At 38.6% G+C, this 24,013-nt stretch overlaps 1 protein-coding gene across 1 annotated transcript; it reads right to left on the bottom strand.

Annotated features, from left to right (window-relative positions):
* Positions 1-292: 292 nt before the first annotated feature.
* On the bottom strand, positions 293-24,013 carry LOC132827332 (protein phosphatase PTC7 homolog). Its single transcript, XM_060843982.1, has 6 exons — positions 23,472-24,013; positions 15,846-16,025; positions 13,721-13,919; positions 5,237-5,360; positions 3,800-3,929; positions 293-2,917 (listed from the first exon to the last, which is right to left on the bottom strand). The coding sequence occupies exons 1-6, from the start codon at positions 23,671-23,673 to the stop codon at positions 2,859-2,861; spliced, it is 894 nt and encodes a 297-aa protein (XP_060699965.1). The 5' UTR covers positions 23,674-24,013; the 3' UTR covers positions 293-2,858.

Raw genomic sequence — 24,013 nt, 5'->3', positions numbered from 1 at the left:
TACTGATTATGCATTTCTCGTTTCCTGTCTCACTCCCTGCTCCCCAGACTTTGCCATTTGCTTCAGTGGCTTGTTTCTCAACCCTCATCATATCCATCAGCTATCCTTCAGTACACTTAAATTTATTCTTGCTGTAGATAGGTATGTGTTTAAATACTTGAACACTGAAAAATTGTTTTTATAATTGTAAGTGATGTATTGCTTTTAAATAATGTCTGGGAAGAAATTTCCTGGTGTTCACATTTATAGGCTTAAAGAAATAGAAACACACAGTATAAATACTATACTTTTATTAAATATATCATTTTGCACAGCTTTCCAACATATGTACATAGTAATTCCTGCATTTAATATTGAAGTTATAATAAAGCATTGCTAGCTGAAGTTACATAGGTGATCAAACATCCCCTTTCATTGAGGGGGAGTATATCCTTTTCTTGCCAAGTTATTACTCTACATATACAGACACTGATTCTTCTATGCTTCTTTCAAAACAAACCAACTTGATCAGAATTTTCACAACTTTCCTGGTTATTGCAGTAATTACACTTAAACAGACTTGCATTTAAAGAATATTGTCAAAAGACTGCAACCCAACAGCATTGAATTCATTTAAGCACAAGGAACATTTCTTTAAAAGTGATGACTCAGCTCCAGTAGAGCTAATCTTCCAATTAAAATAGTGCATTGTAGAAGTTGAATGTTAAAGCACTAGCCAAGCAAATTTTAAACAAAAAAAATGTTTCAGTACAGTATTGCTTAAACAGTATAAGTTTTGTGGGGAAAGAAAAATATCTTCCGGTCTTTGGTATACACAGGACCAAGAGAAAGCGTATTTTCCCTATGAGGAATAATACAATCATGCTTGTTTTATTTTGCAATCCAGCATTCAAGTGTGGCAAACAATTAATTTGAACTTTGCTCTTACAAAATAATGTTTGCACTTAGATCTATTCATACAAAGTTACCATCAAAAACAAAACAGCAAATAAAGGTCTAAGTAGACCAAATATCTGAGTGAATTCTCTACAAGTCCCTCCTCCCCACCCCACATATTTTGGTCATTTAAGGCCTCACATTGTCAAAGCCACTTTAATTTCCTGCCAAGGAAATAGATACTGTGCACAATCAATAGAGTAAATCTCACCTAAATAATATTGATTGATTGAAAAACCTAAAGTTACTCTAATTTCTGCATCAGGTTGGGTTAATCTGTCCAAAGCTTAAAATGTACAACTTGTAGGAAAGCTTAGAACAAAATTTGGTGGATACAGTAAACTCAGTCACAAGCAAGTTGAATTAAATTAAAACGAAGACTACAACTGTTGTTTTATAGCTTTAGTTTGACAATTAAGGTAGTGATAAAAATACAAGGGAGAAGTTCATTTTATAAAATGGTTTCTGCCAATATAATTAATCTTCAAATGTGTAAATGCATTTCTGTACTTAAACAGTTTAGAATTGATTGACAAAAAATTAGAAGACAATGTATTCCCATGTGAATACCCATCCTACACCTGTATCTCACCTTTTTAAAAACACTCCTTAAAACCTAAATTGACATGTTAAAAATCACAACACCAGGTTATAGTCCAACAGATTTATTTGGAAGCATGAGCTTTCCAAACAAAGCTGTTGGACTGTAACCTGGTGTTGTGAGATTTTTAACTTTGTACACCCCAGTTCAATGGTGGCACTGCCAAATCATAAATTGACATGTTTGGTTACCTAACCCAATATCTCTACATGGCATGATGCCAGAATATATTTTAATTTGAGAATTTGTGAAGCACCTTGAGATACCTTGTATCATACAAAGACAGGCTGTAGTTGTGTCACTTGCAACTTTTAACAAAAGTTTGTCTATTAATTATGCCATGAATGCTCAAAACATTTGTCCTGTCTGTTCACCAAAATACTAGATTTAAGGAAAAAAAGCAATTCTGTTCCAAAGTATTCAGACAAAACTGAAAACAATTCAGATCCAAACTCTAAACATAAATGCCAACAATTTATGCAAAACCAGTAATAGAATACAAATTGTTCTGGTTTACATACGACTAAAAATATAAAATGAAATGCCTGGTACAAGCATGTCTATTTAAATAGTAAAATAACATGTACACAGTACATGTAAATGATTTAAATTAAGTCACAGAATACATAGCACAGCTACAATGAAAAATGACTGTACAGGAACATTTTAAAACAAGTTACATTGAATACATCTTTTTTCAAAAGTTACCTGATTTATCATATATAAAGTTAAACATGGCTTTAATCACTCATGGGATGCATGTTAAAATAGTTGATAGTCAATTATCCTCTACACAACTATTCAGAACAGCTACGCTAGTTCACCCAAGAATAGTTTTCAGTGCCTTTCAGCTGTTAGGCAAGAAATTAAGTTACATCCATAAGGTTTCTGGGGTCTAAGCATTTTATTAAGTGAACATAAATATATCAATGATTTTCAATATTTTTACATTCCTTGGAAAGACGAGTCATTCCTGTGCTCATCTCTGGATAGAACGTCTAATTTCACGGGCAAGAGATTATCCACTACCAAACCTACAGACAAGATACCAACATTCCTTCAGAATTACCAAAACTGTTCGAACTCTACTGGAGGGGGTTTTCATATTTTTCCCCCTTAATAAGGGACATTTATGATTATTTGGAGAAACTTGCTGGGAGTAAAACAGTATTGGAGTACTAAAGATCCACAGGAACTGAAGAGAAATTGTACTGTGGGAATGACTCGCCTTTAAAAATTTGTAGTCAGGAAAACAAGGTCCTGCCAGCAGGAAACAGTGGATTAGGAAATTTACATTAATGGGACTATGCCTTGGAAATAGTCAGTCTGTATATTCAGCTACGATTGACAGCAGAACAGTGATGTCATCTGGTTTACCTCCTGGAATACAAAAAATGCAATTTTCATTGCAAATAATTTTTCATTAAAGCACACTTACTTACACAATCTTATTATTTAAGTCACAGACCACAACCCTCCTCAGTTTTTACTCCCCTCCAAATCTACACAATGGCTCCTACAAAATCAAAGAATCGCAGGAAAGACCAAGTGAAAAATGGCTCAAAACATTTAACTTTGTAATCAGATTCTTTGCATTTTTTGGAGTGCGTGGGTGGGGGTGGTCTCCTATTTGCAAATCTCTTTCATAACCAACCACAACCAAGTCAACAGACAGGGTATAGATTTAGGTTATTTTAATACCTGATAGGACCATACCAGTTTCATCCACCACATGCCTCCTGAAAATATTACTTCATTACTCATTCAAAGCCAAAGTTGAGTTAAAATGAATCAAATGCATAAACTAGATACCATCATCCACATTCAGTGCCAGAACACAATTACATGCAGCCTTTAAGTCTTTAGACGTGTGTGTTACAATTAAAAGGTTGTTTTGAATGAGACCACCCATTTGATACATGGAAAATAATTGGTGCATCCTAACAACATCATGCTTATGATGAATATTCATCATAGCATTTTAACTTTAAGGTCAAAATGAAGTAGACATATCTATAAAATATCAGATGGCACAATGGTTCTATTCTAAAGGTTAAAGCCAAGACAACTGGCAGATGCTCCAACTTCCAGTTAACTTCCAAGTTTCCCAACTAGTACATACTTAGTACCACTAAAGAAATAAAAAAAGTCCTCAACATGAAAATTCTTCTCAAAAGCACAATTAAATTTCCACATTTCAGTTCTTCCCTAATGTTCTGTATTTTCCACGATTATACGCATAGTATGAATTAATGATCTTACCTCGCACATTAAGTCCGTTATCACAAGCAAATTGTGCAAACGGTGACATATAGTTTGGATCATATGCCAATTCATGAGCCTGTTCTGCAATGCTCCTTGCTGTTTGTTGAATACTCTCGTAATTGGTCTTCTGCAAACACATTGCCACAATAAGATTTGTATTTATCTCAACTCATACATCCTTTGAAAATACATCAATTCTTTTTTCAAAAATGCATCTCTAAAACATGGAGACATTTTGGAGATTCATTCATATAGCACCTATTGCAACTTCAGGACATCTCAGTACTTTATCAGAGTTGTAAATTGTGGGTAGCACTAACAATTTCACACTGAGTACTCAGACAATTTCAAAGTGATCAGCTAATTTGCATTTTTCAAAGTTGATTTGCTAGTTAAATACTGGCTAGAAGACTGGAATAAATTTCCCTATTCTTTGCAATATAGTGTTATGGATTTAAAAAACTCAATCAATCAGTTTAGCATCTCATCACAGCATGGCACCCAATAACATAGCACTCTTTTGGTGGTGTACTGGAATGCCAGTTTAGACTTGTAAATGTTGTATTTACATAGCCTTTACAGTTTAAATCCTAGCAGTATGACATTTTTACCATTTCAGCTTTACACAGTGTCAAATACACTCAAAATAATGAACACATTCAGATGGGAAAAGCATTTTTTGCTGTGTAGTGTTTAATACATTTCAGACTGATCAAAATATATTTAGTTTTTACCTTAACTCAAAGTTAGTGGTGAAGATAGGAACTTATGTAATTATGTACTAGAAGTAATTTTTTAAAGAAGTTACAAATCACAACACCAGGTTATAGTCCAACAGGTTTATTTAGAAGCATTAGCTTTCGGAGCACTGCTCCTTCGTCAGTTGTCATCTGATGAAACAGCAGTGCTCTGAAAGCTAGTGCTTCCAAATTATTTAAAAAAACATTGTTATTAAGCAAACTGTCTTCAAATAACCAAAAGTGAGAACTCAAATGAACATTCCATGGATTACCACTCTAATTTGGTACTTCTCACATCAGTAGCCCTTATATGAAATCAAAATATAATAATGGCATTTGAGTTTCGAAGTTAGAGATTAGTCCAGATAGCAAAATGAACCAGGTGCATGACAACAAATAAGAAAACTATATAGTAGTAGGACTTATACGAATAGCATTTTCTTCTATGGAATTTCTAAAGCAAAACAAAACCTCCAGAGTAGAACACATCTAGAAAAATTGATTTTATTTCAATTCAATAGAAAAATTAGTTCATTATGCTAGTTTCTTGCAAAATTGTCAATAGAATGTGTCATAAAGACTGATTTACATCAGGTTTTTTTTCATAAAAAGGCGACTTTTTGTTTTGCACCAGCTAAATAGGAATTGGCAGTTTTTTTAAAAGCAGGATAAATATATACAGTAATAAAAATACCTTCAGTTTCTTTAACTCCTGTAAGATCATGTAGTCAGGCATGTTATCAAATAAACCATCAGTTGCTGTCAAGATGATATCTCCTAGCTGGACATCAATGGAAGTACTGTCAGCAGCATCAGGGCTGTGAAGACAATTTATTTGAACAAAGCTTTCATGTTAGATTCTACAGTAAAACTTCCATGTACCCTAAGATATAATCCAACCATTGGTGGAAACTGTCAGACTTACAACTTAAGTTTCCATTACAAGTCATTCATAAAACACCAAAAATTTAAAATCACTAAATTTACAGCAAATTTTCCAAACAAATAAGATGCATAAATTTCTTGGGGAAAAAAGTAGTGAGTAAAAACTCTACAAACTTGTGCAGATTACGATACAGTTCTACGCAGGATTAGTTGCTATGACAAAACAATCACACCTTGGAGACAGTGCAAAAGATTGTAACAATAACAATGCTAGTTTCTTATAGTGATGAAGTATGAGGAAAATGCATGCTTCTGCAGAAATGAAGGATACCAGCCAAAATAAGGAAATTACAGATAGTCACCCCAAAGTTCAACCTGTGAAACCTTGAAGAATTCCTCCGACTCAAAAAAGTGGGGCAGACACATAGATGGAGTTTTATTTTAATTCACTCGAGCTGTAAACATCACAGGCTGGCGAGCATTTATTGCCCATCCTAGTTGCCTTTGAGGTGTTGAACCACCATACATGCTGTAGATAGACTCAATATCCTGAGAGAAAACCAGGCCTTTGACCCAACAGCAATGAAGGAATGACAATGGGGAGTAGATGTTTATGGTGCCAATCAAGCAGGCTGCTTGGCCTGAATGGTGCCAATTTTAGTGTTATTTGAGCTGGCCACCTATCTGTTGAATATTAAAGGGGGCAGTGGTTTAAGATTGTCTCTTATTGTAGACAGTCATTACCTGGCATTTGTGCAGCATAAACCTTACTTGCCTTTATCAACCAGTTGCTTGTGAACATGGGCTACTTCAATATCTGAGGAGTGGTGAATGGTGCAGAGCATTTCACAATCAGTCAACTTCTGACCTTATGATGGAGGGAAGGTCATTGAAGCAGCTGAAGATGGTTAGGGCTAGGACACCACCCAAGGAAATTCTGCAGAGATTTTCTGAGCTGTGATGACTGATCGCCAATAAACCAAAAGATATAGAACAGAATTAGGCCATTCAGCCCAGAGTCTGCTCCACCGTTTGATTATGGCTGATATGTTTCTCAACCCCATTATCCTGACTCCTCCCCGAATCTCTTGATCCTCTTATCAATTGATATATCTATCACTACCTTAAATATACTCAATGACTTGGCTTCCATAGCACACTGCAACAATGAGATTAACTATCTCTGGCAGTAAAAATTCCTCATCTCAGTTCTAAAGAGCCATCCCTTCATTGAGGCTGTGCCCTCAGGTCTGAGTCTCTCAGACTAGTGGAAACATCATCTCCACATCCATTCTATCCAGGCCTCTCAGTAATAGAACATAGAACAGTACAGCACAGAACAGGCCCTTCAGCCCACGATGTTGTGCCAACCATCGATCCTCATGTAAGGTAAACATGATGTACGAACCCTCAAATTTCTGTGACCATATGCATGTCCAGTAAACTGTTAAATGTCCCAATGACCTTGCTTCCACAACTGCTGCTGGCAACGCATTCCATGCTCTCATAATTCGCTGCATAAAGAACTCACCTCTGACATCCCCTCTATACTTTCCGCCAAACAGCTTAAAACTATGACCCCTCGTATTAACAATTTCTGCCCTGGGAAATAGTCTCTGGCTATCAACTCTATTTATGCCTCATTGTCTTGTACACCCCAGTTAGGTCCCCTCTCCTTTCTTCCAATGAAAAAAGTCAGAGCTCAGTCAACCTCTCTTCGTAAGATAAACTCTCCATTCCAGGCAGCATCCTGGTAAACCTCCTCTGAACCCTCTCCAAAGCAGCCACATCTTTCCTCTAATAGGGTGACCAGAACTGTGCACAGTATTCCAAGTGCGGTCTAACCAAAGTTTTATAGAGCTGCAACAAGCTTTCACAGCTCTTAAACTCAATCCCCCTATTAATAATGAAAGCCAAGACACCATATGCTTAACAACCCTGTCCACTTGGGTGGCAATTTTAAGGGGTGTACCTGCACACCAAGATCCCGCTGTTCCTCCACACTGCCAAGAATCCTGCCTTTAATCCTGAACTCAACTTTCAAGTTAGACCTTCCAAAATGCATCACTTCGTATTTATCCAGGTTGAACTCCATCTGCCACCTCTCAGTCGATCTCTGCATCCTGTCAATGTCATGCTGCAGCCTCCAGCAGCGCTCTCTACTATCAACGACACCTCCAACCTTTGTGTTGTCTGCAAACTTGCTAACCCATCCTTCAATCTCCTCATCCAAGTCATTAATAAAAATTACAAAGAGTAGAGGCCCAAGAACAGAGTCTTGTGGGACACCGCTCACCTCCAGGCAGAATACTTTCCTTCCACTATCACTCGCTGTCTTCTGTCGACCAGCCAATTCTGTATCCAGACAGCTAAATTTCCCTGTATCCCATTCCTCCTGACCTTCTGAATGAGCCTACCATGGGGAACCTTATCAAATGCCTTGCTGAAGTCCATATACACCACATCTACCACTCAACCCTTATCACCTTGCCTAGTAACATCCTCAAAGAGCTCAATAAGATTTGTGAGGCATGACCTGCCCCTCACAAAGCCGTGCTGATTGTATTTAATCAAGCCATGCTCTTCCAGGTGGTCATAAATCCTATCCCTCAGAATCCTTTCTAACACTTTGCAGACGATAGATGTGAGACTGACTGGTCTGTAATTGCCAGGGATTTCCCCATTTCCTTTCTTGAAGAGAGGAATTACATTTGCCTCCCTCCAGTCCTCAGGTACAATTCCAGTGCAGAGCAAGGATGCAAAAATCTTCTTAAGTGGCAAAGCAATCACATTTCTCGCTTCCCAAAGCAGCAGAGGACAAATTTTATCTGGCCCTGGTGACTTGTCAATCTTAATGTTTGTCAAAATATTCTGTAAAATTTAATCAGATCCCTCCTAATCCTTCTAAACTCCATTGAATACAGACCCAGAATCAACCACTCAATGCACAGTTAGGCTCTTCCGTCATTGATTATGAGAACGTTTGCTGAGCCACCTCCCCAAGCGAGTTTTTAACTGGCCACTACCACTCAGGACTTGCAGAACTGCAGAGCTCAGATCTGACCCATTGGTTGTGGGATTACTTAGCTCTATCACTTGCTGCTTATGCTATTTGACATACAAGTAGCCCTGTTTGGTTAGCTTCACCAGGTTGACCCCTCATTTTTAGGTATGACTTGTGCTACTTCTGGTATGCCCTCATACATTCTCCATTGAGCATATAAAATGGAAAGATGTGGGTGGTTGCCATCTTTAATACTGCCATTTGCAGCATGTCTTAAACTTAAGTGCATCTTTGCAACACAGCTAGTATCTAATGTACTAGCAAATAAAACATGTGTTTGTGGGATGAAAACACCCAAAGACAATTAATAACAGTATAACATGTGGGGGACGAAGATTGTTGCCTAATAAGTATATGCATGAACAATTTTTGAGATGTGACAAAAAGGATTAATCTTTTACACCAAGTTGTCTTTCACACAACAATCCATGGTAAATCAAGCATGCTCAGAACCACTGCAATAAAAAGAAAAACTGAAACATCAGTGTTGAGGTAGTTAAAATGGTTATCAGAAAAAGTTGTTAGACTCTGACTTAAATCGGATAGCTAGGAGTTTATAGAGGAAAGACTGTACCGTATGTATCTTGGAAAGAAATAAATGCCTTTGATAATTTTGAACTTTTGTGAAAGTTTCTTCCTCTTTCAGACAGGCTGATCAAGGCAATCACTGTAGCTTAACCATATTTACTGGTTCTTAAATCCTTGGAATTCCTACAAACTTATTTCATGCCAATTAATTTTCATTTCTGTAATCTGTGACAAGTTTGGCATGTTACCCTTTTTTGCTTTATAATTGATAAAACCATATGGAGACTCTTCAGTATCAAACTCCTTTAATTTCCCCAAGCAACATACTAAGAATATAGTGCCAGATATCGCTTTACTTTCCCTGGCAGTGCATTATGTACTTCTGGAAAATGTCAGCAGCGACTGGTATTTGAGCTGGAGATCATGTGGCCTCATTTTTGAACAGCCATGATTCTTGACTTCTCCAAAACACTTTTTATTGTAAAAGTATGTGGCAATGCTAATCCTTTTCTTGCCCACTTGAGTACTTTAAAGCAAAGGAGTAACATTCACCAGCCTCATTGCTAGATCCAATTCTAAGGTCTTCCAAAAGTAGGCAAGAGGCGAGTGGTCAAAAAAAAGGTACCATTTTCCCGCATCACCAAAACAAAGGTTACTGACAGTCTCCATGACTACATTATCCTTTTTCATCTGCAGGGATCAAAAATCACACCCCACCCATTCCACAGTTTAGGGGGTACTTTCTCATTCTCATCAGCTTCTTTATTACGTGATGCAATCACATAGTAATCATACCCTCTTGTTTGTGTTGGCATATGGGGTGTTTGAAATTTCAGAAGGAGAATTAGAAGAATTCCTTAATATTCTCAATTATCAATCCTCTAAGCTTAAAAGGCACAACCCATAGGAAAGCAATAATTTCATAATCACCAAAGCATTTAAACTGGTAAAACAGTGTATTAGTTCACATAAGTCAAATAACAGACTTCCACACAAAACAATCATCCTAAGTACACCTTGTGCAAATTGTTGAATTCACAGCAGTTTCCATCACAATCACAGCTAAACTATATTAACCAGGCAGTTATTAACTGCATCTCAGATTTCAGTTTCACAATTGATGGTGTTCATTATAATACTGCTGATTACATTTTGCCCACCTCCCCAAAAAAGTGTGACTGAATTTAAGCAGCCTTGAGCCACAGAATCAATGTTAATTTTCAAGGAATTAAGTATATCATTGATTTCAAGTTTTTTGTTCTCAGTTGGTTCTAGATGTTTACTTGCTGACAGCTTTAAAATTTCCAATGGAAATCCCATGAGTCCAACCAAGAGCAATACCAGTGACATATTTACTGCAGCCACTTATCTTCACAAGTTTCATGTGGTTGCAGTATAAGTCAACATCTGTAATTGGAGATGCAGTACCTTTCAGATTCTGTCTGAAGTACACGGTGACCTCTACAAGCAGTTACTCCTATGGTTTAATCCAATGTGTTGGAAGCTATTGCAGGGTGAACCTGCTTGCCCCTCTCAACTTTTGAGCGCTGGTGTGCTCTGCAGGTTGTCTTCATCAAATAAATCCTCTTCCTACAATGCCTCTCCTGCAATCCAATTTAGTGTTTTTCCCCAGTTTGATTCCACTCTTACCCATTCATTAAATGTCAGATAAATCAACAGTTTCTCTTTCCAAACCTGTAAATCTTTTCCAGAGTTCCAAGGATTGGGCCTTGGCACTCTCCTAATATGATCCTTGGGAAAAAAAACCAGAGACTTCAGTCAGCATCCACTTGTATTGGTATTCAGGTTAACCAGCCCACCAATTACTGAACTGCTGTACTTTCTTTACACTGTCAAAATGAATATCTAGAATTCAGAAATAAATTCCAAATCTCTCCAGTAATACTGGAGTTAAATGTTGCAAGGCCTGAAGCTATTATTTCAGCCCTTGCCACAAAGAATATTTATTCATCATTTACCATCCAAGCGATAAACCTTCTATGTGAGCCTGAGCTGAACTTAAAATCTCTACAGTATGGAAGCAGGCAGTTAGACCCAACAAATCCACACAGACTCTGCGAAGAGCATCCCACATCCCTGCATTTCCCATGGCTAATGCAGCTGACCTACACATCCCTGAACACTGGGTAATTTAGCATGGCCAATTCACCTAACTCATGCTTGGACTTTGGGAGGAAATCAGAGCACCCAGCTGAAATCCATGCAGACACAGGAGAATGTGCAAACTCCACAGACAGTCGCCAGAGGGTGGAATCAAACCCAGGTCCCTGGCACTGAGGCAGCAATGCTAACCACCATGCCACCTCTGCCAACTCTATTTCCCCTCTTTTATAAAACATTTCCTTCCACCAACACAAAGCATCAAATGAATCTACACAGCACTGTCATTGTTGCAGCTGATATTATTACTGGAAAACAAAGATCGCAGACTGAAATCTGGCTTGATAGATCATGGCTTAGTTTTAATGAGGTGGTTTCTCACACACACGAGCACACAAATGTTATAGATTTGATTTGGCCAGCAACTGAAAAATGCAATTTCCAAGCAGAAGGTGCAACCTAACAGTAGTAAACCCAGGAAGGGGACCTGTAATAAAAGTGACACATTGCAATAACTGTTTAACAAATGTTTTCTTAAAAATGTTTCACTGTACTCAGTGACCTCAAAGAAAAAAAATCCAGATATTCAATAATCCTTCAAATTAAAATCCACAAAAATTAATTTGAAGCAACCATAACACACTGCTATGTCTGACGAAAACCTTATGAAACCCAGTTTGGTACAAATACCACGTTGAGGAATACAACCAGAAAAAAGTGTTCCCCAGTGGTAAATTAATGGAAAAGTGAAGTCATATGGTGTGCAGGGTGTTCTAGCCAGGTGGATTGCTAGGTGGTTAGCTAAGTGTTCTAGCTTAACTGGTTGAGCAACAGGAGACAGAGCAGTAGTTGAAGGGAGTTTCTCAAAATGGAGAAAGGTGACCAGTGGTGTTCCACAGGGGTCAATGCTGGGGCCACTGTTGTTTGCAATATACATAAATGATCTGGAAGAGGGCATTGTTGGTCTGATCAGTAAGTTCACAGATGACATGAAGATTGGTGGAGAAAGCATTGGGGACTGTCAAAGAATAAAGGAGAGTTGGATGGAGAAGAGGCAGATGGAGTTCAATCCAGGCAAGTGTGAGGCAATGCATTTTAGGAAATCTATTTCAAGAGCGAACTATACTGTAAACAGAAGAGCCTTGGGAAAAGTTAATGTGCAGAGAGATCTGGGAGTTCAGGTCCATTGTATCCTGAAGGTGATTGCAAAAATGGATAGAATGGTCAAGGCGGCATATAGTATGCTTGCCTTCATCAGACGTGGTATCGAGTATAAGAGCTGGCAGGTCATGTTAAAATTGTAGAAGACCTTGGTTTGGCCGCATTTAGAATACTGTGTACAGTTCTGGTCGCCACATGACTAAAAGGATATGGACGCTTTGGAGAAGGTGCAGAGAAGGTTTACGAGGGTCTTGCCTGGTATGGAAGGTGCTAGCTATGAAGAGAGATTGGGTAGGTTAGGATTGTTTTCATTAGAAAACGGAGATTGAGAGGGTGACCTGACGGAGGTCGACAAAATCATCATGGGTACAGACAGGGTAGATGGAGAGAAGCTTCTTCCCCAAGGTGAAGGATTCAATAATGAGAGGTCATGCGTTCAAGGTGCGAGGTGAAAAGTTTAAAGGGGATACACACGCAAGTACTTTACACAGAGGTTGGTAGGAGCCTGGAACGCTTTACTAGCGGAGGTAGTAGAGGCAGGCATGGTAGATTCTTTTAAGGTGTGTCTGGACAAATGCGCGAGTAGGTGGGCAGCAGAGGGATATAGACGCTCAGGAATTGGGTAATAGGTTTACACAGTGGATTTGGATTGGTACATGCTTGGAAGGTCGAAGGGCCTGTTCCTGGGCTACAAGTTTTCTTTAACCCTACCCCAGCTCAGGATAACATTCTCATAGACCTGCAAAGGACCTCTACTGTTCTTCATCCACAGAAGAATCCATACACTAAACAAACAGTTCTTCCTAGCCATATTGGAAATTAAAGACTTTCTGAAGAAGGGCTCATGCCAAAACGTCGATTCGCCTGCTCCTTGGATGCTGCCTGACCTGCTGTGCTTTTCCAGCAACACATTTTCAGCAGTATAAGTTTTCTTTGTTCCAACAGGTTTACCAACATGAAATTTCAAAGTCAGTAAACATATTTTAAGAACCACTAAAGTAATGGAATTAAATGCCATTTAATTGTATTCTTCTTCCACAATGGAGCACTTGATATATCAGTGGCCTAGTGACATTATCCTACACTCTCAATGTAAAAACTCAGCAAATGTTCTGGGGACCCAGGTTCAAATCCCACCACGACCGATGATGGTATTGCAATTCAATAAAAAAAATTAGAGTTAAGAATCTACTGATGACCATTGTTGATTGTCAGGAAAAAAACCCACCAAAGTCTCATTAATATCCTTCAGGGAAGGAAACCTGCCATCTTCACCTGGCATACCTACATGTGACTCCAGATGCACAATGAGGTCTGTGAGCAATTGCCCACTGGCATGGATGGGCAATGAATACTGACTTAGCCAGCAACACTCATCCTGTGAATGAATTAAAATAACATTTAATTAAAATCCAATACCTGTCATTCAGGACAACACCTTCTGCTTCAGGTGGTGCTATTGACAGTTGGAAGGGGGTGTTAAAGTAGTGCTGTTGCTCATCTGACCGGTGAACCACTTCTCCACCTCGAACCACCAAGAAGCCAGAGTCTCCCAAGTTTGCTGTGTGTAACTGATGATTACTACGGTCCAAAACAACTAAACAAGCAGTACTACTCCCTACAAAGAAAAAAGGACAAAATTACATTGAGAACAGATGGAAGCAAGGTAATGATGAAACATAAATACAAAACTAATAGTTGATATTACTGCAGTCAAATGATTAAAAAGCTTTTACTGGATAAAAACCTCAATAGCAGACCAATACATGAAGAACATGCACTCATCTTAAACAAGAATTTAATTTCCTTTAGACAAGTTTATAAGATACCCCTGTATCACAGATGGGACTATGGCTTCAACACAAATCTGCACATTTGTTTGAAGGCATAGCTTTAGCATCCAACAGAACAATCAATCTAGGTTTAACTACACAATGCAACTTTGGATGTCAATGAGAAATGGCCATTTGATCCAAAAAAATCCCACAATACCCCTTAAGACTAACATTTAACCATCATAGCTGACCATGGGCCAAATTTCATTTACACTTTAACTATTGTGAAGCTAACCTCTTAATACAATTTATTTTTAGGAATATAGTCTAGTTCACTCAAGATTCAAGCATTAAATCTAGATAAATTGAAACACTTGGTTGAGGAACTGGAAGACAGAATAGGGGCTAATTACAGTTTAGTGCATTAATTTAGCAAGATCAGAATTAGAAGTGAGAAAACTTAAACAGAGCTGACCCACTTTTGGATTGGTAGTCAGTGACCATTGTTATTTCAAAATATTTAAATTATTTAGGTGGCTCACAGATGGAAGTTAAAAGCGGTTGGTAAAGAAGGGAGTTCAGTGATGGGACTATGAAAAACTCTACTAGAGAAATAAATGATTCAGAGTCAAAGAATTTTTGATGGTGAAAGAGGAGTTTGTATTTATATTTAGAACATCACAACCATGTCTTGTTGCCATGGATTCAGGCTGTGGCATCAGATAATGTGTAGTTATAAACTGTTAAATTTGTGCTGCTTACTTTAATTAAAGTTTTTGTTTAAAATTGTAACCATGTGACATCATTTCTTTTAGAAAATCACTGAGGTATTCAAATTACTCAAAAGTTTTGGTCCGTCTCTACCAGAGTTGTAATAACGACAACCAAATAGTAATTTATTCTCACTTTCCACACAGATTATTATTTAGAGACAGTGAAGGGATAGATATACGTCCAAGTAAGTATGGTTTGGGGTTTGGAGGGAGATCTTGCAAGCAGTGGTATTCCTATGAATCTGCTGCCCCCATTCTTTCCAGGAAGACAAGGACACAAGTCTGGAAGGTGCTGGAGGAGCTTTGGTGATTAAATGCAGTGCATGTTGTCGATGTTATATATTGCTGCCATTGTGAGATGCCGAACAGTCTGCTTTGTTTGGTTTTATTTCAAGTATTGAAGCTGCATTCAGCCAGACAAATAGAGTTTCCATCACAGGCCTGATTTGTTCCTTGTAGACAGTGGACTGATATTTGAGAGATGGAAGTTAAAGTTACTCAGTGCAAAATTTCTAGTCTCTCACCTGCTCTTGTAACTACAATATTTATGTGACTGGTCTAGTTCAGTATTGTGGTCAATGGTGGCCTCCAGAATATTATTAGTGGGAGACTCGGCAATGGTAATGCAGTTGATCATTAAGGAATGACAATAAGCAGCTCTGTTGTTGGAGATAGTCATTCTTGCCACAAGTGCCAGATATGTTAGTTGCCACTTAATCAGCCCAAGACTAATGTTGTCCAGGTCTTATGAACATACCACCTGGGCCAAGATGAATTTTTATTTTCCAATGATTGCTAATCATAAGCACATGACTGTCAAAAGTAAAGATTTGGACAACACAAATTATGTTTATGCTCACAGGAATTGGTTCCTAATTCCTGTGATATGTGCAAAGTAAACAATAACCACAGTGCACAGAGGTAAAAGACAATTCTCAAAAGTACAAGGAAACAAAGCCCTACAAACAAGAAAAAAAGTTAAAACCTACTACTTACCTAACAATGGTACTTTGTTCTGTAATAATTCACAATAGCTTGCAGTAAGAATCCCTACAGGGTTGGTTGGTACAAAACGTCCTTCCCTTACCAGACGCTCACATGTTCGCATCAGGGTCCCTGAGAATTGGGAAGGATCAACACCATAATCTCTCCAACCTCCAACTCCATCTGCTACCCCTGGAAGTGAATCAATTGCATAAAGTTTTAAAATGCATTTGAAACAAAATAAAAGCTCGAAAATTTAAAACTAAGCAGAAACAGTAAAAAAACTCAAGTACTATCTACACGGAGAACAGCTACAAACATTGGGCATTGAGCCTTTGCTAAAAGAAGGCATTTCCAGTTGTTGATTTGTCAAATTCCACTTCATGGGAGATGATTTTGAATTGTAACTTGAAACAATTCTTTGACTTGGGTCTTCACAATAAGGAAGAAAGTCAATGTCTATCTTGAAAGGGACCAGGTAACATCGTTTTAGTCACATTACTTTTCATAAAAACACCTTGCATATTTCACATGCTTTACTAAACCACAAAGAAATTTTGAAGTACCATTCAACAAATTTTGGAATCTGGAACAAAGTTATTAGAAACAGTATATTTAATACAGTTTGGAATGACACTTCAGTAGTTGTCGAGAATGTTAATTCAGACAACAAAGTTCAGTCTAACACAAAGCACAGCTCGGTGACTTTAAAACTGGACAGTCACCTCTAGTCAAACTATTTCACAATATTTTGTTGGTCTTTCTTTGATGTGTGAACAGGTTTATTTCTAGCTCATATTCATTGAGATCCCTTCTACTCATTTTTAGGAACTGAAAGGCCAGATTGAAATCAGTGAATCAAAAATGTGACCTTTTCTTGAAGTCAAGCACAATAGTTTCTCGAAATCATGCTCAGCAGCACTCTACAAATTTAGTGTGCAGTCTTGCTGTTCCATTTAGTGAAGTTTCACTTTTGCGAAAACTCAATCACTGATGGTCCAAGCCATCATTTTCTTAATCTGCAGATCCACAGCAAGTTCATTCTCATATCAAGAATGAGCAAGTATTTAATTTGATTTGGAAAGAAAGTCCAATTTACCTTTGTCAAGAAAGCTTCTAAACTGGTTCAGCAATTTGATAAATCTTTTCAGTACTTTGCCTGACTGACGGCACATTACATGAAGTACACAATTTTTGAGTAAATGGAGGCCAATCTGTCTTTCAGCAGCTCAAACTGGTGGTTATTTAGCACATTGGATGATGCAAAAACGTGTGCAACAGATCCCATTACATCCTTCAATCTTGATGAATTATACAATAAAAGACCGCTAAAATCAATTAGAAGTATATAGCAATGTGACAATAAGGTCAGAGTTTTGGCCAACTAGGCAATACAGCAGTGGTAATTGAAAGCAAATGATTTAGGATGTGTTTGAATCTCAGTCAAAAGCTCTGTACCACATAAGTGTTTCAATCCAATACACCACAACAGCTTCTAGAATTCAAAATCTTGCTCAACAAATTGCATTAATTGGTAATTTGCAAAAATGCCTCGGGAACCATTCCAAAAGGGTGAAAACGCAAGATAATCTATTAGCTCAGCTTTCAGAATGTAAGCTGCTCGGCAGATTCAGTCAAAAATAAAGTCTGGCAGAACCATAAGACATAGGAACAGAAGTAAGCTATTTGGCCCAAGGAGTTGCTCTGCAATTCAATGAGATCATGATTGATCTGATAATCGTTAACACTTTGCTGCCTTTTCCCCATAAACTATCAATTCCCTTACCACTTAATCTGTTCATCTCAGCCTTGATAGGCCTCTGCACTAAAAAAACTCCACAATTTCCTCACCTTAAATTGGTGATTCATTAAAGAATGTGAAGCAAATGAGGACTGCAGATGCTTGACCAGCTGCGTTTGTGGAGCACCACACTCTCAGCTCCATGAGAGATTGTGCCTTCTGATCCTAGAGACTCTTCCACAAGAGAAGACAACTTCTCCACATTTATCCTGTCAAGCCCCTCAAGAATCTTATGTTTCAATAAAGTTGCCTCGCATTCTTCTAAACTCAGAATACAGGTCTTGGGATCAACCCAAATAATGTCCTTTGAACTGCATCCAATGCCTGTACATCTCACCTTGGATACAGTGACCAAACCTGTTCGGTGTTACAGCTGTGGTCTGACTAGTGCCTTGTACACATTTAGCTAGACTTCTCAATTTTTATATTTCATTTCCCCTTGAAAATTTAACATACAATTTACCTTCCCTCTCACCTGTTGAACTTAGATGCTAGTTGTCTAAGATTCAACTACAATGACCCCTAAATTCCTACGCTGCAGCTTTTTGCAGACATTCCCCATTTAAAAAATATTCAGTTTCTCTTCCCCTGCCGAAATGCATAACCTCGTATTTCCCACATTATATTCCACTTGCCAAGTTTCTGCACACTCAATGGCTCTATATCCTTCTAATAACTATTGTAGGTGTCAAATATTCTGCAGAATCAAGGTGGATTTTTAGATTATTTTCGAATGAATCAATTTAACCATTTAAGAACTGTTTTTGGACAGAATCCAACTTTAACGCATGTTCTGTTGAGAATTAATTTCAGTCACAAAGCTCAATTTTGACTGTACATTTCTCCTTCCTTTGACAATGCATACATAGGGAAATTAGATTACATCAGGGCTTCCTCAAATATGTTGAAACTCTGCTAAACAAGAATATGGTTGGGCTCCCAATAACTCGATAATTATCACAATTTCACTGCATATCAATAGGTCTAAATTCCCTATTTCATATCTGGTGACCATCTTATCTTGATGGCTCTAGCTTTGAAATCCCCCACATAGAAACATTCATTCCACACCTGTTCTATTAAACCCTTTCATAAATTTTCAAGAATGCCAAGGGTACTTCTTAGTCGTCACTTTTCAAGAGTGACAGTCTGTTCATTCTTTCCCAACAGGTACTTTGTATTTCTAACACTATCCATGCAAATAATTTTTTGCACTCTTCAGTGCATTTCCTTTTTGTAATATACAACCACTATTGTGATTTAACGGAGCTTCGATACAGGTTTAGCACAACTTTACTACTTACAAATCATCTTCAAAATCTCAAACTTTACTACTGCCCAGCTCGCGCTCTCAGAATTAAAAAAGGCATCTGAGTGGTCATATGAATAGGAAGGATTTAGAGGGTTATAGACCGAATGCTGGCAAATGGAACTAGATCAGATTGAGATGTCTGATCCGTGTGGATGAGTTGAACTGAAGAGTCATACAGCACAGAAACAGAACCTATGACCATAAGATCATTGATATATGAGCAGAATTAGGCCATTTGGCCCATCAAGTCAGCTCCACCATTCGATCATGGCTGACAATTTCTCAACCCAATTCTCTTGCCTTCTCCCCATAACCCTTGATCCTCTTACTAATCAAGAACCTGTCTGTCTTAATTAGTCAGAATGACTTAGCCTCCACACCTTTGTGGCAATGAATTCCACAGATTCACCACCAGTCTAAATAAGTTCTTCATCTCACTGCTCAAGGGTCATTCCTTCACTGAGGCCATGTCCTTGGATCCTATTCTTCCCTACAAGTAGAAACTTCATCTCCATATTCACTATCTGGGACTCTCAGTATTCTGAGAGTTTCAATGAGATACCTCTCATCCTTCTAGACGAAAGTACAGACCCAGTTCTCAACCACTCCTCACATGACAAGTCCTTCATCTCCTGAACCCTTCTTGTAAACCTCTTCCAATACCAAAATATCCTTTCTTAGATAGGGTCCCTGAACTACTCTATATTCAGCCTTATACAGTCCTAGCAGTACGTCCCTACTCTTGTATTCTAGCCCTCTCAAAATGAATGCTTTTATTGTACTTGTCTTCCTGACAACTAAACTTGCTTGTTAAGGGTAAGTGAATCCTGAATGGACATCTTTAAGTTCCTTCTGTGCTTCATATTTCCAAGCTCTTTCCCCATTTAGAAAATAGTCTATGCCTCTATTCTTCCAATTAAATTGCATAATTTCTCACTGGCCCACATTGTACTCCGACACTTCTTTACCCACTCCCCGTGTCAGTTCAAATCCTTTTACAGCCTCCCCACTTCCTCAATGCTACCTGTCCCTCCACCGTTAAGCATCTGCAAACTCAACAATGCCCTCAGTTTCTTCATCCACATTGTTAAAAGTTAAGGTCTCAACACTGACATCTGCAGAATTTAGGATCATAGAGTCACAGAGGTGGACAGCATGGAAACAAACCCTTCAGTCCAACTCATCCATGCTGATCAGATAATCTAACCTAATCTAGTCCCATTTGCCACCACTTAGCCCATATCCCTCTAATCCCATCCCATTCATAGACTCATCCAGATGCCTTTTAAATGTTGCAGTTGTACCAGCCTACAGCCCCTTCCTCTGGCAGCTCATTCCATACATGTGTAGGTCCATAAAGGTGTCGGATACAGTTTCAATCAAGTAGGCTGCTCTGACTTGGATGGTGTCAAGCATCTTGGAGCTATATTCATCTTGGTATGCAGAGAGGATATTTCATCACAGAAGTGACTTATGCCATATATATCATGGAGAGGCTTTTAGAAATCAGAAGGGAAATTAGTCACCACACAGAATTCACAAATCGTGTTTTACAGCTACAGTACGTACGTGCTTGGACCATTACAGTTTGTGTTCAATAATAACTTCCAAAATGTTGAGAAAAAGAGAGCGCGAGAGAGAGACACCCACACACACACACACACACGCACCTCCTCACAGACTTAAGACACTCTGCACTCATTACACGCTCAACCCCCAATCCAGACAGACAGACAGACAGACAGACAGACAGACAGGCAAAGACCCACATGCACACATTTTGTGGGGTGAATTTGTACTTGCAAGGTTACATTGTACTTTGCTCAAAAACTGCATGAATTTATGTAAAACTCCATTATCTCACTTTTTAGATTAGAATCAATCTAAACATCATGGCATAGACAGAGAACACAGGGGGCCAATACCTTCAACATGTTGTCTAGCTATCTCCACCGTTAACAGCTAACCCGAGAATGAAACTTTTTTAAAAAGGTTTTGTGATTTACACATGAAAGAAGTGAAACTATCACTGTATTCTAACAGATGGAAGGTTTAACAGACAATCAAATTTTCAATGTATAATTTCAGTTCCATCAGACTGTAAATTTTTGTTATATATTCTGTGTGTTAGGATTGAGCCCTCCACTACAACCTGATGAAGGAGTGTCACTCTGAAAGCTAGTGTGCTTCCAATTAAACCTGTTGGACTAGAACCTGGTGTTGTGAGATTTTTAACTTTGTACACCCCAGTCCAACACCAGCATCTCCAAATCAGAGAATAGTAGCTACTGTATAAATGCAGCCTGAAATCCTTCACTAAATTATCTAACTTTGTACATTTTCAGTAATGGAAAAAACGTCCAAGACCAGCATTTTGACAGGAGGACTGTGTCACGGAGCAGATATGAGGCTAGAAGCTTAACTCCAATTCAAATGGAATGCCAAGGCAGTTCACAATCTGGTTCAAAGACAATGATGAAGGAAATGTAGAGTTTGAGGTGATGACTTAATTATTTAAATGAAAAAAAATACAGATGATGCATTTCTGAGTCCAAGTCAAGAAGTTCAATGGAGACAATACTGAAAAGTCAATAAGTCAAAAGGTATGGATGATCTGTATACAAGTGAAGATTAAACTCATGATATATACAAACTCTAAATGATGGCCCTGCGATATCTCCACTGGGTGCATTAAGTTGGGTTGGGCAAAGAGATTGTAATTCAACTGACAAATGTTTATATTTCTTTTGGAAGTCAACAGGGAAAAAACCTATAGGTAAAAAAAGACTTCAAATGTAGTCGAACAATTTCTCTTGCCTAATCAAAGATCTTATTTCCCAGAGAAGCAGAATTCATGACTTTGAAGTGGATCATTCTGAAAGAGTGCATCAGTACAAATCACTAACAATGGAGATAGTGAGGCACGAGTAAAATTACCCAAGGACTGTACTAGGAAAGGTTTTGGTGCAACTCAAACAACTTGACAGAAGTATTTGGTGTATTTCCTTAACCAAATGCAAGCTCTTCAAACATCAGCATAAATTGCCAAAGCAATTACAAATTAGACAGGCTGATTCTCTCCATTGTTCAAAATCAAACCACTTCTGCGGGAAATATTAACTTCGGCTTTTGATTTGTCACTGTAAATATGCAGTTAGAAAGTAAATTAGTGATGGATTTAAGGTTGCATTTATACAGTAGCTCATTCTATCAGCTGTAACATCAATTTCAACCCAACAGACTTAAATTTGCAGTCAGGCAGCATAAGTTAGTTTTCAGGATTGGGTGTGAACTCTACTCTCACACTTACAGCTCTGCAGATGCTGTCAAATTTTAAAGATGTACTCTGCGAAAAGTGCCCATATTGGAAAAAAAAGAGTTTCAAGGAAGCCACGAAAGTTCACTTTTGAAAACAGATTGGATATAATTTTTTTCTACTTTTTGTTCGTGGGATATTCAGGTACCAATTGCTCTTGGAAGTGCTGCAGAGCTTGGGATACACAATTCCAAAAAAGGGCACTCGTTTTAAAAGCCGAAAGAACTACGGATGCTTTAAGACAGAAACAGAACTTGCTGGATAACCTCAGCAGGTCTGGCAGCACCTGCGCAGAGAAATCAAAGTTAACGTTTCGGGTTCAGTTCTGAGGAAAGACCCGAAACGTTGGCTTTGATTTCTTGTCGTAGATGTCGCTAGACCTGGTGAGCTTTTCCAGCAACTTTTATTTCTGGCACTCGTGTTCTATTTGCGTTAATATACATGCGCAATGAATATTGTAATGTAAACATTACAATTGTACTAAGCATAGATCAAGTTAATTAAAATCAATAACTTCCCTGTTCCTAATGTTTCAAAGTCACAAATAAATTGCAACATGCAGACGATTTCAGATTTCCTGTTGCGTTCAAACGCGGAAGTTAGCCTCAGTCCGCCGGTTCAAACATAGAAGTTTGTTCAAAGGACACACATTGAAATTGTACTTCAACAACATTAACTCTCAGTTTTTCATTCAACCATGGGAAATTTAGTTACTTTGCAACAAAAACCAAGAGAATCTCCGATACTCCCCTCATGATTTTCACAGTTCAACAAAACAAGACGACCAACGCACATATATAATCCGAGAAATATACACATTTAGAAGGTTTCTAACTTTCGACTTTTAACGAGTGGGGTTTAAGGGGTGAAGGGAGATGGGAAGAAACTAAATAGTAGTTAATTTCATACATTACCAAAAAACAGAGAGCGATTAAAAAAAGGCCACGACTTATTCAATAGGCACCAACTGCAGACTAACATGTCAGTGATAGGTTTCGAAGTAATACAACGCTTTAATTTGTTGAGAAATATCAAATGACGCTTTACATCTAGCAGAATTTTGTTTATCCTCGTCGAAGCTGAGCAGGGCCTTTGGTATGTGCTACAATATAGGCTTGCCTCAACCCATTCTTTTCGTTTCTGTTTTGTTTCAAAACGTTGCTGCTTACTTACTGAAAACAAATACTATAAGTGAAATCACCCACTTACCCAAAACATCAGCGCTCCTGTGCCGGGCAATGAAACACGCATCATCTCCATAACACATTCCCTTCTTCAATATCCCTTTCCTGAAGTCCTTCCCAAAGCCGCAACTGGCTGTAACTAGGCTATAATCCCGAGAATCCGTCTGGGAAAGTCCTCCTAATACTGCTCTGGCCACCAGTCTTCCATAGGACAAAACAGAAAACATCCCTGCACCCCCGAGGGTCCCGAGCGGCACCCTGAAGCCCGGAGGGGCAGGGGAAGAGAGGCAGAGACTGCGGACACACTCCACTCACTCTCACGCTCGCAACAGCGACGTACAGCTTCCCGTTCTCGATTCGCTCCTACTTTTTCTTTCCGAAACACACACTCGCGTCACTTAAAGTCTGCGCTTCAGGCGGACGCGGCCGGCTCCGTCAAACTGCAGCCCGACGACCGCCATCTTCCTTACGCAAAACGTAACACCACCGGCAATCGGTCGCACCGACCGCTCATCTGAACGTGACAGCACTTCAACTCCCACTCGCTGCTCTCGTGACCGCGCACGC

Source organism: Hemiscyllium ocellatum, chromosome 24 (assembly GCF_020745735.1).
Source record: "Hemiscyllium ocellatum isolate sHemOce1 chromosome 24, sHemOce1.pat.X.cur, whole genome shotgun sequence".
NCBI classification, from domain to species: domain Eukaryota; kingdom Metazoa; phylum Chordata; class Chondrichthyes; order Orectolobiformes; family Hemiscylliidae; genus Hemiscyllium; species Hemiscyllium ocellatum.
The sequence above is the reverse complement of the archived record's forward strand: the minus strand, read 5'-3'. Positions and strand labels throughout refer to the sequence as shown.

What these genes read in the sequence shown, in the direction of transcription:
- LOC132827332 (XM_060843982.1), bottom strand. Translation starts at nt 23,673, where the DNA reads ATGTTTTCTGTTTTGTCCTATGGAAGACTGGTGGCCAGAGCAGTATTA. An exon ending in GAACAAAGTACCATTGTTAG is followed by an intron (nt 13,920 to 15,845) that starts GTAAGTAGTAGG and finishes TTTTCTTTGTAG; the next exon opens with GGAGTAGTACTGCTTGTTTA. An exon ending in AGGAGTTAAAGAAACTGAAG is followed by an intron (nt 3,930 to 5,236) that starts GTATTTTTATTA and finishes ATGTGTTTGCAG; the next exon opens with AAGACCAATTACGAGAGTAT.